At 45.8% G+C, this 12305-nt stretch overlaps 4 protein-coding genes across 4 annotated transcripts; 1 reads left to right on the forward strand and 3 right to left on the reverse strand.

Moving 5' to 3' along the window:
• Positions 1-190: 190 nt before the first annotated feature.
• LOC106653588 lies at positions 191-1214 on the reverse strand. Its single transcript, XM_014373087.1, has 3 exons — positions 1107-1214; positions 712-1013; positions 191-425 (listed from the first exon to the last, which is right to left on the reverse strand). Exons 1-3 carry the CDS (start codon positions 1212-1214, stop codon positions 191-193), a joined length of 645 nt encoding a protein of 214 aa, XP_014228573.1.
• Positions 1215-4660: 3446 nt separating this feature from the next.
• LOC106653587 lies at positions 4661-5327 on the reverse strand. The gene is made up of 2 exons (XM_014373086.1): positions 5081-5327; positions 4661-5010 (listed from the first exon to the last, which is right to left on the reverse strand). Exons 1-2 carry the CDS (start codon positions 5325-5327, stop codon positions 4661-4663), a joined length of 597 nt encoding a protein of 198 aa, XP_014228572.1.
• A 152-nt stretch (positions 5328-5479) lies between these two features.
• On the forward strand, positions 5480-7765 carry LOC106653586 (chitinase 3). The gene is made up of 5 exons (XM_023458713.1): positions 5480-5690; positions 5773-6011; positions 6063-6155; positions 6295-6402; positions 7618-7765. Exons 1-5 carry the CDS (start codon positions 5583-5585, stop codon positions 7763-7765), a joined length of 696 nt encoding a protein of 231 aa, XP_023314481.1. The 5' UTR covers positions 5480-5582.
• Positions 7766-9220: 1455 nt separating this feature from the next.
• Positions 9221-11440, reverse strand: LOC106653585. The gene is made up of 4 exons (XM_014373084.1): positions 11303-11440; positions 10352-10578; positions 9489-9608; positions 9221-9404 (listed from the first exon to the last, which is right to left on the reverse strand). Exons 1-4 carry the CDS (start codon positions 11438-11440, stop codon positions 9221-9223), a joined length of 669 nt encoding a protein of 222 aa, XP_014228570.1.
• Positions 11441-12305: the final 865 nt, after the last annotated feature.

The following is a 12305-nucleotide window of genomic DNA, read 5'->3' on the forward strand; positions in this document are numbered from 1 at the left end:
ATATCGCTGACATATTATATATGCACGACAATAATAAGATCTGCCGTATAACGTCGACGCAGCAACGCACGTATACGTACGTTCGATGTTCGGTTTTGCATACATCACCCACCCACACACAGAGAGTCAAAGTTTCCGCGCAGTCGAACTCGACTCTCTGGGTAACTTAATACACGGAGAGCGATGATCATTAATCAGAAATCTCTTGGCGCTGCTGCTCCTCCTCTACGTCGTCGTAATGGTCCCGATAATAGTCGGTGAAGTACGACAAGATGCTGATTTGGCACTCGGCGAAGTTACGACTGCAAACGTCCGCCGTGCCTCTATGACGCCGACCCAAAAGCTCGGCCGCGTGATACTCCTGGTCCGACCACTCGATCCAATCGTCCGCTTCTGCGGAGTCGTCGTCTCGCGTGCTCGACGGCCTGTCAATCGATACGCACACATCGTGTATATGTATATGTATGATACGTCGATGATGATGATTGGCTCGATTGAATATTCAATCGAGCTCGGCGCAGCAGCAGAGACTTTGCAATATTGCGACGAGAGAGAGAGAGAGAGAGAGAGATAGGAAATCAATCAATCGCTCAACCACCACCGCAGATAGATATAGAGTGAGAGACAAGGAAATATTTTATTTCATCGAGTCGAGGACGATTAGTTTTGCGATTAATTGGGGGATACATTATTATCGATATATATACTCACGTGAACAGTACGTGAACGAGCTGGGCGAGTATCGAGGATCGGCGATCGCGCAGGGGCGTAGCCGCCAGCTCGCAGATGCAGCGCAGCAGGCAGGCCTTGCCCAGCTTGGCTTGCTCCAGCATTCTGTACAGGTCGTATCGAGACGTCGCGGACGTCGATCTTTCGATCGATCGCTTCTGGTATCGCACGTAGGGTTCGGTCAGTACCGTGGAGTTGTAGGGCAGATTGTAGTTGGCCTTCAGGACGTAGCCGACGATGGTGCTGGCCTCGATCTCCATCGGTATGCCCAGGCCGAAGATCAGCTGGAGAAAAAAAAATAAATTGAATTCAGGTGACTGACTATTCGTGCCGATAATCGGACAATTAGTCAGTCGCAGTGACGTATAGTGGCTTACCTGTACTTTGGTGGGTGTGACATCGGTCGGCGGTGGATATACCAAATGGCTTTGCGATAGTCCGACCGAGAAAAAGACCAGAAGCAGCGGTGGTGGCGAGGATCGCATTCTTTTTTTTTTTGAATTCCCAGGCAACAACGACACACACACACACAAAAGCGGCTTAGTTAACGCTCCATCGATGCAGCAGCAGCCGCCGCAGATAGATAGATGGAGAAAGAAAAAGAGAAGCGAGCGCAGAGGAAAGGAAAGGAAAGCCTCTGGCCAGAAAAATAAGACTCGGAGCCGGGCGCGCGGCTAATCGAAACGAGAACAGAGAGAGAGAAGAAGATGAGGAAAAAAATAAAAGAAAAAGAAGTTGTCGAGTCGTCATTAGGAAGCTTCTGCAACTTGAAGCTCGATAATTATACCCCTTTACCGGTCGTTATACAGCCGCCGCTGCAGAGCTACTGTTGTTGTTTTTCGTCCCTTTTGAAAATCGAAATCTATTATAAGCGCGAGCGACGTTTCTGTATGTATGTGTGTGTGTCACGTATACAGCACATGGCTACTGTACACACACACACACATACATACACACATAGTCGATACGCCAACGGGCATAAATGATGATGAGCTCGTGAATTTCAACACAATATAATTGCTTATCGATCGCGTGGGTGGTGGCTCTCTCTGGCCGCGCGCGCGACAGCCGTGTATAATCGACAAAGGCCTATGCTACAGGCCCCCGCGTGCCGATTGCTCCGGCTACCGCATATGCCGAGTGCATACACGTAAACGTAATATATTGAATTGGACGAGTCCTTGTGTACGAGTGTGTGAAAGCCCGTCATACACATGTATATGAGCCGAAATGATCGATTACTCGAAAAGATATTTAATCAGGTACTTCGTTAAAGAGTTTTTACGATTGTTCATAACTACTCGATGTTTGTTTCACAGCTTAGAATCGGCATCAATACATCGAGTACAAGATACTCATTTATGCTGTAACTTTGTTGATAAATGAAAACTTCTCGGATCGATTATTTACAATTAAAATTTATTTTGTCAAGATATAAAGGTAGCGTTACATACAATATTATGTATCTTTATCGACATTACAATAAAAGAACAAAGTTTAGTTTTGTTCTTCATTTCCATGAATTTTATACACGCCGAGTGTAAATTGAATTTCGTACCAAGCTTCGAACTTGGGACGATTACGTATAAGTGTGCAATTTTTATTAAAATTATCAGACCACGGGCTCTCTTTTCTGGTACACATCATTTACAGCCCCGACACCGTGAACAAGTTCAACATGTCCTGGTTCGAGAGGTACCTGCCGATCAGATAGCAGACCTCGACGGGGAGCCGCGCGTGAACGAACCAGAACAAGACCCTCGCCGTCCAACGCCGGAACAGTATCCTCGCGGCCGCGTAGCAGACGCGCGTGATGGGCGAGCGTTCGTACGCCGGCACGAGCTCGTCGTGCCTCCAATTACCCAGCTCCAATTTCGGGAAGCACTCCTCCACCGCCGCCAGTTTCGATTCGTAGTTGGGCATGTCGAGCACGTTCTGAAGCGTGAGATTCGGGCTCAAGATCTGACCCTGCTCGGTCTGAACCTCCAGTTGCTCTTCTCGCTGCGCCGTGATCTCTAACACTCTCGTGTCCACGAAGGCTCGCACGATCCGGCCGGCGTCCTCCAGATTCAGGTAGTACTCGCCCGTCTCCACGACCTCGATGAGTTTCAGGGCCCTGAACGTGGTCAGAAATTCGGCCTGCTCGAAGCGTTCCACGTGCCGGAGGTAGGCCTCGATCGGGAAAACGAAGCCGGGGGGGTGATCGACGTGTTTCTTCAAGAGCGCCTCGACGGTCAGAGGATGGAGCTGGTCCGTGGCTAGCTGGAGAGGCATCAATCCCGCTTCGTTGACCACGTTCGGCCGGGCGCCGTGTTTCAGCAGCAGCTCGATCACCGGAAAGTGGGCAACGGCGAGGTGCAGAGCGGAGTTGCCCCCGGGTCCGGGAGAATTGGGATCCTGGCGATCGTCCAGGAACGCCTCGACCTGCTGCTCGAAGCCGTATTGGCAGGCCACGTGGAAGTGCGTCAGGCCCGACTCGTGCACGTAGTTCGCGCTGTACATCTTGAACAGAAGGTCGATCGCGCGCGGCGACATCTCGAGACGAGCCGCGAGATGCAGAGGGGTGTTGCGACGCAGCCGAGGCCGGCCTGCCTCGTCGAGCTCGGGCCTCGGGTCCTTGTAGTGGAGGACGAACAAGGCAAGAACATTGTCGATGTTCGAGTTCTCGATGGACTCAATCATGAGCTGCTCGGCCTCCTCGCGTAACATTGGATTGGGCCTGTCGACGTCGTGGTCTTCCGGGGCTAACATTTTTTTCACGCGCTGGCACTGTTTTTCGCGAGAATCACTATAGGCTCCAACTGGCTTCCGAATTGCTACTGAACGACTCGAAGTTACGCGTAGATTTCTGACCCGTCGCGCGTGCTTGAGACGAGTCGAGCACCAAGGCAAAAATGTAAACATGTCGTACGTACAATAACAAAACAAATTGAGAGGCTCGACGTGATATTTTATGCTAAGTACGAATCGTTGACCACGATACTTTTTAATTACGATTTATCGAGAAGCGAAAACTAATATTGTTTAGTTCCTTTCTTCGTCGAGGTAATATATCACCGAGACTAGCCATCACCGCTATAATATAAAGAAATATTGCGTATTAGGATTTAAAAACTACATTTTAAAACGATATAATAATGATCGTATCGTAATAATAGACACTGGCGATTAGAACGCAAAGATGAAATACGATCGAAACAATTACTTTCCCAGCAGTGGATATAGGGGAGTAAGATTTCAACAATTTCTTTCAAAAATTAATTCCACTTCCTGATAATTCGTTGTATACACAAGATTCTTACTTCAAAACTTTTCAATTGATTATTTCTGAAAATTTGTTGCTGAGGTAATTAATAAATTATTACCTTTGTCAGGACAGTATTAATCAAGATAACTTTATTAATGTTATATAACAAAAGTTTAGTTTCGATATTGAATAGAAATTTTTATAAACATTTCGAGTGACAACTACAACATATAAAGAGAGAGAGAGAGAGATTACAAATTATTGTCGTCGTTTCCAATTACAGATTTCCGCGACCGCTTCACGATGTACCTATCCACATATGCACTCGCGGCTTCTTTCTTCGTTTCTCGCCAAAGTCGGATCGATTTTCCGTACTATTTTCTTCCATTACGCGTGTCCAACGCTCAGGCGCACGTCGAGCGTCGCGGGGCGCGAGAAAAACCCCGGAAAGCGAGTTCATATATGCGTACGATGAAAATTGCTCGCGACAAGTTTAACGAGATAGAAAAGTTTCGCCGTGGCAATTTCAAGTTTTGAATGCGCGCCGATCCGTACACACACACACATACACGTACCGACAAACAGATCGAGCAGAAGCTGCGGGCAAGTTGCTGCGTATTTCACGTATATCCAGTATTGGCTCGCGTTCGCAACATCGATAAACAATATTTTATTTCTCTTCCGTCAAGCGTTTGTTTCGGTGAAGTAATCCAGCGGACTCCTCGGGCAGTCCTCGTGATAGTCGCGGCAGTCGCGTCGCTCGCGGCCCTGCGCCTCCGCCGCCAGATAAGCACGACGATGATCTTTCTCCGTTTCGTCGTTGTCAATTGTACCGTTGTTGTCGTTGTTGCTCGCCGCGATTGAGGGGCTGAGCAGCAGATGAATCAACTCGGCGAGAAGACCGTCTCGATGCCGCTCGTGTGTCCGATCTTCGCCGATCAGAGGTGACTCGGCGGCTTCGCAGATCGACCTGAGCAAGCAGCCCCTGCCGAAGGCCTTGGCCAGGATCTCGTAGACTTGCCAGACCGACCAGCCTATATGACAATTAACGAAAAATATTTTTTTTTATCATATAATCTATAATCTCAAAAATATTTATCATACCTCTGTAATGAGCGGAATCGACTTCATCGTGACGGTGCAGAGTCGTGACGTTGGTCGGCATGTTGTAATTGCACTTGAGCACGTAGCCCAGAGTCATGGCGATGTCCTCCTCCATGGGCAGCCCGAGGCCAAACAGCACCTGCATCTTCGTCTCGCTGCCGTGGGGGTCTGGATAGACCAGGTGTCCAGACACTGCTGCTGCTATTGTTACGACGATGACCGACAATCGGGTGATTTTTACAAACATGATGCGTGACTTTTTGTGTATGTGAATGAGCTGTGTAATGTATGCTCTGATTTGGAGTAATGGACGTGTTACATGTATGATCGTGTGTCATATACGCGTGTATAGTCACGCGGTGGGCTCGACTCGACGGCAACGGGTTCATACGCGTATAATATTGACATTTGGCATTAAGAGCGTTTAGGTGCGTGTGCGTGTGCCAAAGGTGCCGAGACAGCGTCTACATCGTCTTGTATTCGTAATATTGTACTCGAGAAGATGCTGCCGATTTTCGGGGCGATTTTTTTCCTCCTACTTCTGAACTTCGCCGGATACGTCCGGTGCATCAACGGCATCTATCCGTATCCGCCCAACAGCAACATGGGTGTGAGTATAATAAAATTATATTGTACAATAAATGAAATAATTTACGTTTTAATTTATTTCATTCTAATCTGATTTGTTGCAGTTCTTCGTGGCCATAGCCGTGCCGCTCGAGGATCCCTACAGCACCGTGTCCATGTCCTACTTCTTCGAGGCCAATTACGTGCTGCCGAACAAGACGGCTCTGGCCCGATCGCCGACTACGACGACAACAACATCAACTACCACGACGCCCTTGACGACGTCCTCTACAACGACGACGATGACGCCTTCAACCGAGTCAGACTCGATGACGATGACGACGACGGCGACGCCTTCAACCGAGTCAGACCCGATGACGACGACGACGACCGAGTCCTCCTCCACCACCACCACCACGACCTCCTCTCCGACTGGAAAATCAACTACCACTCGAAGGAGTATCGATCGCTCGACCGTCTACACGGTCATTCGCAATAAACTCGATCGGTGAGTGTCGTCGTAGTACATATGTATACCGAGCTATAGTCCTGCGCTGCTCCTGATAAGCCTCGAGCTTATATATATCTGTAGTATAATACCACTATATATAATGCGATCTTTACTTTGTATATCTATATTCGTGCAGGGCCGGCTTCCCAGGACACGATTGTCTGCTGAGATCGATTTGCGAGACGTCCGAGCAGCCGCTCGACCATAACGGCATCGTCGGCGACGTTATGACGGTCATATTCACGTGAGTGTACCTTTATATGTGTAGTAAAGGGAGATCGTTTAATTTTTTTTTAAATGAAAACGCCCGCGAGATGGTTTTCTTTTTGCTACCGGTAGAAGTGCTCAACGTTGCACAATGGCTTTTGAAATACATTTTTCTTTTATACAATCGTGTTGAAAATAAATATCAAGTGCTTATTAACTTAACTGAACAAAATTTTCTTTAGTTTTGAACTACTTTGAATACGATGATTGTATCAGTTAGCTGATGCTTCAAGTCTTCACCACTAGATGGCGAGCACCTTCGACTAGTAAATCCGCAAGTAGCAAAGTGTCATAAGTGCTTATTAACTTACCTGAACAAAATTTTCTTTAGTTTCTACATACTTTTTACATAAGTCCAAGACTCAATTCGCAATCCATCTTAGTTGGATCGAGCATTTCGGGTTTACCGGATTCAAATTCTGTAATACAGGGTAAAGATGTATACATCGCTTCATTCCTTTAAACATGTATTTCTAAACTTTGAAGCAACCTGTGGAAACAGATGCGATTGTCGGAAATAAAATTATTCGCAGGTTAGATTCGTTTTGTGATTAAAATCGAATTGACAAATTCATTTGAGGATTGAGTAGTAAAAATAAAGTTCGACAGTATCCTCGATCGACAATTAGCAAGAATTTTCAAAGTCAAATAAATATTCGTAAAGTAGCAACGAAAAAATGTGAATAAAATGTTGAGCATCTCTACGCGCGAGGTGATTCTTTTCACTTTGAATTACATCAACATTGGCTTACTTTTGGCGATTTTTCTTTTATACAATTATGTTGAAAATAAATATCAAGTGCTTATTAACTTACCTGAACAAAATTTTCTTTAGTTTCGAACTACTTTAAATACGATGATTCTATCAGTTAACTGATAGAATCAGAGCTTCCAGTCTTCGCCACTAGATGACGATCACCTTCGACTAGTAAATTCGCAAGTAGCAAAGTCAAAATAATTGTATAAGTCCAAGACTCAATTCGCAATCCATCAAGTCCATCAAGTTTCTTTCAAGTAAAAATAACGTTCGAAAGTGTCCTCAATTAGCAAGAATTCTCAAAATTAAATAAATATGCGTAAAGTAGCTATGAAAAAACGCGAATAAAACGTTGAGCATCTCTACCATAGGATTACTTTTATTCAATAGTATCGTTTACATTTGTTGTTTTTATTTCTTGTTTCTGAACACCAGACCTTCGACATCGAGACCCGAGGACGATCTGCCCGAAGGAGTCCGCGAAGCCGAGGCCGCGGGGCGCAGCGGATCGCCGGCCAGCTGCGACAAGTACAAGCTCCGATGTCCGATTGGCCTGTTCGACCTCGTGTCGAAACTCATTTGATCTTGTTTATTGTAACAGCATACAAACACACACATTTTGTACATATATTACATACATCGTACGTATAAAATAAATACCTACACGCGTCGACGCGTGAAATAAAATCAACTCCGAGTTCGACAGTCCTCTTCCTATGCGCGACCTACATTCGTCGCGTCGTTTACACGTAAAATCAGCCGTGCCCTGCAGTTCTCTCTGCATATATACGTCCGATGTAACTTTGAATAATTACCGCGAGTGTAAACGCGGAGCGAGCAAGAGGCAACGAAATTATCATCCGCATCCATCCTCGTCGACGCGCGGGTAGGTAGTCCTCGTCGTAGTTGTCGTCATCGTCGCAGTCATCATCGACCAAGACAAATATTAACTCGATCGATCAGCTCCACTGCTGCTGATTTTGGGTGCTCAGCTCCGCAGGGTCGCGCGAAAAAAAGAAGCGACGACGAAAAAACTTTTCCTCTCTCTCTTTATGCAGCCGACAAATTTTGTTTATTCAATAAATTAGGTTGTGCCTACCCCTAACTTTAAAGTGTGTCAGAGCTCGTAGTGCGCCAGTTGTGCGAGTACACTCTTTTTTTTCAACTTAATTCTCCCTCTGCTCTCCCCCTCCCCTCCTGCGTCCTTCCCTTCTTCTATTTTTTTTTTTTTTTATAAATTTTTCAGAATGTCAAGTGTGTATGTATGTATGTGTGTGTGTCAGAAGGGCCGTTCACGAGCAGGCCAGCTCTATACAGTACATATATTTTTAGTCGTTGTATGCACTACTAGTCCGTTGTAGTAGTCGTCGAGTGGAGCCGAGAGAGAGAGAGGAAAAAAATGGGCACGCGGCACGGCGTTAAAAAATTAATTCCGACACACGGAAAAAAACGGGGGAGAGTGGAAAATTCATTCTCTGTCTCTATCACTCGAGGCGAAAGCTTAGAAAATTCATGCGCGCGAGAGAGAGAGAGGACAAAATGCCGAGGGGTAAAATACAAAAAAAATCATAATAATAATAAAATACAATAGTATAGTTCCACAATACTCTGGTATACGAGTATAGGTTTTTTTCGAGAATCGAATTTTTGGGGCGCGTCCGTACGCCTCTCTCGCCTCGCCGACTACTCTCTTTTGGATTTTATTTCGCCACCCCCCGCCGTCCAAATGTTTTATACAGAGGACATGTCTTTTCTCTTCGACTCGTTTTTTTTTTTTTTTTTTTTTCATTTTGTTAATCGGATTACAGTGTATTATGCACTAGGCGAGCAGCAGCGCGACCTAGCCCAGCCGCTATATATTTTATAAATTATGCAAAAGGGATCGTTCCACGCGATGAATAAAGATACGACGTTACGACATCAAGGATGTTCTCTTTTTTTTCTTTTTTTTTGTTCTTTTTCGCAAACTACAGCGCGAGAGACATTTATTATTCGGCTGGACGTTCACTTTTGGGCGCGCGGGGTTAAAAATTTTGTGTCATCGCTCCTCCTCCTCCTCCTCGTCCTTGTCGTCGTCTGGTTTTTCTTCGTCCAGGCTGATGTTCTCGTAGATGGAAATCGGACAGGCCGAGTAGGTGTCGGCGCACTCGGCTAAGCTCCTCGTGTAGTTCTCCGCCCGCGCGTAATCCTCGTCCAGGGACTCGTCCGAACTCGACGATGGCCTAAAGAATAAAAAGAAAAAAAGAAAAATAAGATCCGCTTTAAAAAGAGAGTCGAATTAACATATACGTATCGTCGACACTCACGTAAAAGTGATCCTCAAGATGTCGCCGAGCAGGCCGTTGTGTCCGGCGTGCAGTCTCTCGCCCAGGCTCGTGGTCTCGCAGATGCTCCTCAGGACGCACTCCTTGCCCGGATAACCGGAGCTACGGTTACATGAAAAAAAAGTAAAGAAAAAAAAAGTAAACGGCAAAGGTCAATATCAATGGATCATCGGTAGCAAAGTTATAACCGATACACTTTCGTCGAGTACTGCTATGTGTACTTTTTCCGCACTCGATGCTCCATCTTTCTCTCTCTCTCTTTCTTCGAACGGGCAAACAATCGACGCGCGAGAGGGCATCGACTTTAATTTCCGTATACTTCCGGGATAGCCGCCTGCGCGACTCCAGTGTGTTTATCTCTCTTATATTATATATAGCAGTCGCGGCGGCGGCACGTGTCGAGTGTACATCTCGCGAGAAAAAAAAGTATCCAAGTTCTTTTTTTTTCTTCACGCCTCTCGAGATCGCGTAACGATTTCACACCTATGCTCCAACTCGTAACAGCGGGCGAACTCGTTAAGTGAATTTACATGTAAAACCAACGCGCCGCTGTATTATGATACCGAGTAAAGAGTTGAACGAACTTGCGCGATGTCGTTGTTGTTGTTGTTGTTGTTTTTCATTTCTTTTCTCGCGTATAAAAACGTCGGTATTTATATATATCGTATACGCGAATGAATTATTCAAAGGCCCGCCGTGGCATCGATATACACACGCAGACAGACGTAAAGATATAGAATGTATATGCGATTTTTTCGATGTATTCCTTTGAAAAGGGCCGAAAAATCGGAGAATAATTTATGGATGCACTCGACCGAGATCATTTCAATATCGTATATACTGACTTTTGGAATTTTGATTGAAGCACTCGATAGACCCCGCGACGATCGATGATATCTCCCTGTATCTTCGGCTCCTCCGTAGAACTCTTCTCCGTCGTGGTCGTCGTATGATTTCCTTTATGCTCCTCCTCGGGCGGTGTCAGCTTGTAATTGGCCTCGAAGAAGAGGGCCATCGATATGGCCTTGGTCGTGTCCGGATCGTCGAGCGGCACCGCCAGGGCGAAAAACAGCTGCGATAAACGCTCGTTAATTATATCATTATTTTATCGATCGCTATCGTATGTATATAATAGGGGTTAGGTGCAGGTGCATTTTCCGGATAATTTGGTCAATTTGACAGGCGAGTGCAGCTCTCGCGTCTATTTAAACAAATATTCCCGCGCCTACATAGGCTTGTTTTCGACGCGCCGCACTTGTGTGTGTGTGTGCCTTTACCTGTGCTATTATTTCGAAGCGTACCTATAGATAGACCGCAGGAAGCTATATATATAGATGCCGCACTGCACTGCGCTTCATTACCATATATAAGCCTACAGCTCCAGCTTCGTTACAACTACGTATAGAATGGAATACATAGCGTGTAACGATGTGGAGAGAGGCAGAGGATAATCGGATATTTTTTTTGCACTTAAGAAAAAGAGTCACAAAAGAAAGTTATGGATGGAAGAAAGTTTGATAGAAATGCTCAATAGTCAATAATAATGACCTAATGATAAAGAATGACTATTTCAAATTTTCAGTAATTCAGATACTTTGAATGCAGCGATGTCGACTTTCAACCTTCGCCGCTAGATGTCGAGTGCCTTCTATAACGGCAAATCCGCAAGTGGTTAAGTCAAAATAATTGTATAAGTTAAAGCACGGTTATTAAAAATGCATCATGAAATGAAGAGTATGAATATAATAGTAGTATGAACATGAAAATGCTGTAACTATATTGCTTTTTTGACTTACCCCCATCTCGCTCTCCTCGGGATACTGCAGCGACGAGCGAATTCTGCGCTCGAGACTGTGCTTCTGACAGTCGACGACGACGGCGACGATCGAGAGGACGACGGCGATCGTCGAGAACCACCACGACGGAGCAGCCATGCGTGCGCAGCGGTCCGCAGTTAAATTAGATATTTTTTAATTATCGCGGCCGAGGAGAAGAGAAAAACGTCGAGGATTATGCGGTGCTCAAAAAGTAGTTATAAAAAAAAGATTGAGAGAGAATTAAAAAGGAAGGTCGAGTTCCAATCCCGCAGCGGCCCCAAAGGCACGTCTCTCGTTAAAAGCCGGTCAGACGCCGAATTGTTTCTATCCCTCTCTCTCTTCCTCTCTATATCTATCTATATCTTTCCTTTTTTGCGCGCTTGGCTCTCTATATAATACGGTACGTATGCGCGGGCGCGCGCGCGGAAAGGGAAAATTCATCCCATCTGGCCGATTGAAAAATCCTCTTTACATTGGCTGCTGCCGCTATACCACCACCGCTGCTCTTCTCTTCTCTCTTCTCTTCTCTCTCTCCGGAGCTATCCGCGCGCAGAACCTGATCAATTCTCCGTTTTATACTGCAGCCAGCACACACACACACGTACACTATAGCAGCAGCAACGAGAGAGATAGTTTCTCTTCGTCTGTCTGGCCTGTCCGCCTGTCTCTATCTTCCCTTTTTGCGCGCGGCGGCGGCCCCCGCTGCAGTAGTAGTATAGTACATGCTAAAACACGCACGTGCCTAACGTATACACATATAAAGCATCTATATACGTGAGCGCGCATGGGAGTAAAATCTCAAATCAGCCGAGGTTCGCGCTGCGCGCCTCTTTCTCTGTATCCGCTCGCTCGCGCCCAGTTGGATTTGTATTTCAATGGATTTGTGTGTGTGTGTGTAAATAGGGAAGAAAAGCTCAAAGAGATGCTGCCGCTGCTGCCTAGCTATTTTTATTTTATTAAAAAAAAAAAAAAGCGCATTTCT

This window comes from Trichogramma pretiosum, unplaced genomic scaffold, assembly GCF_000599845.2.
Source record: "Trichogramma pretiosum strain Unisexual culture from Peru unplaced genomic scaffold, Tpre_2.0 scaffold75, whole genome shotgun sequence".
Taxonomy (NCBI): Eukaryota; Metazoa; Arthropoda; class Insecta; order Hymenoptera; family Trichogrammatidae; genus Trichogramma; species Trichogramma pretiosum.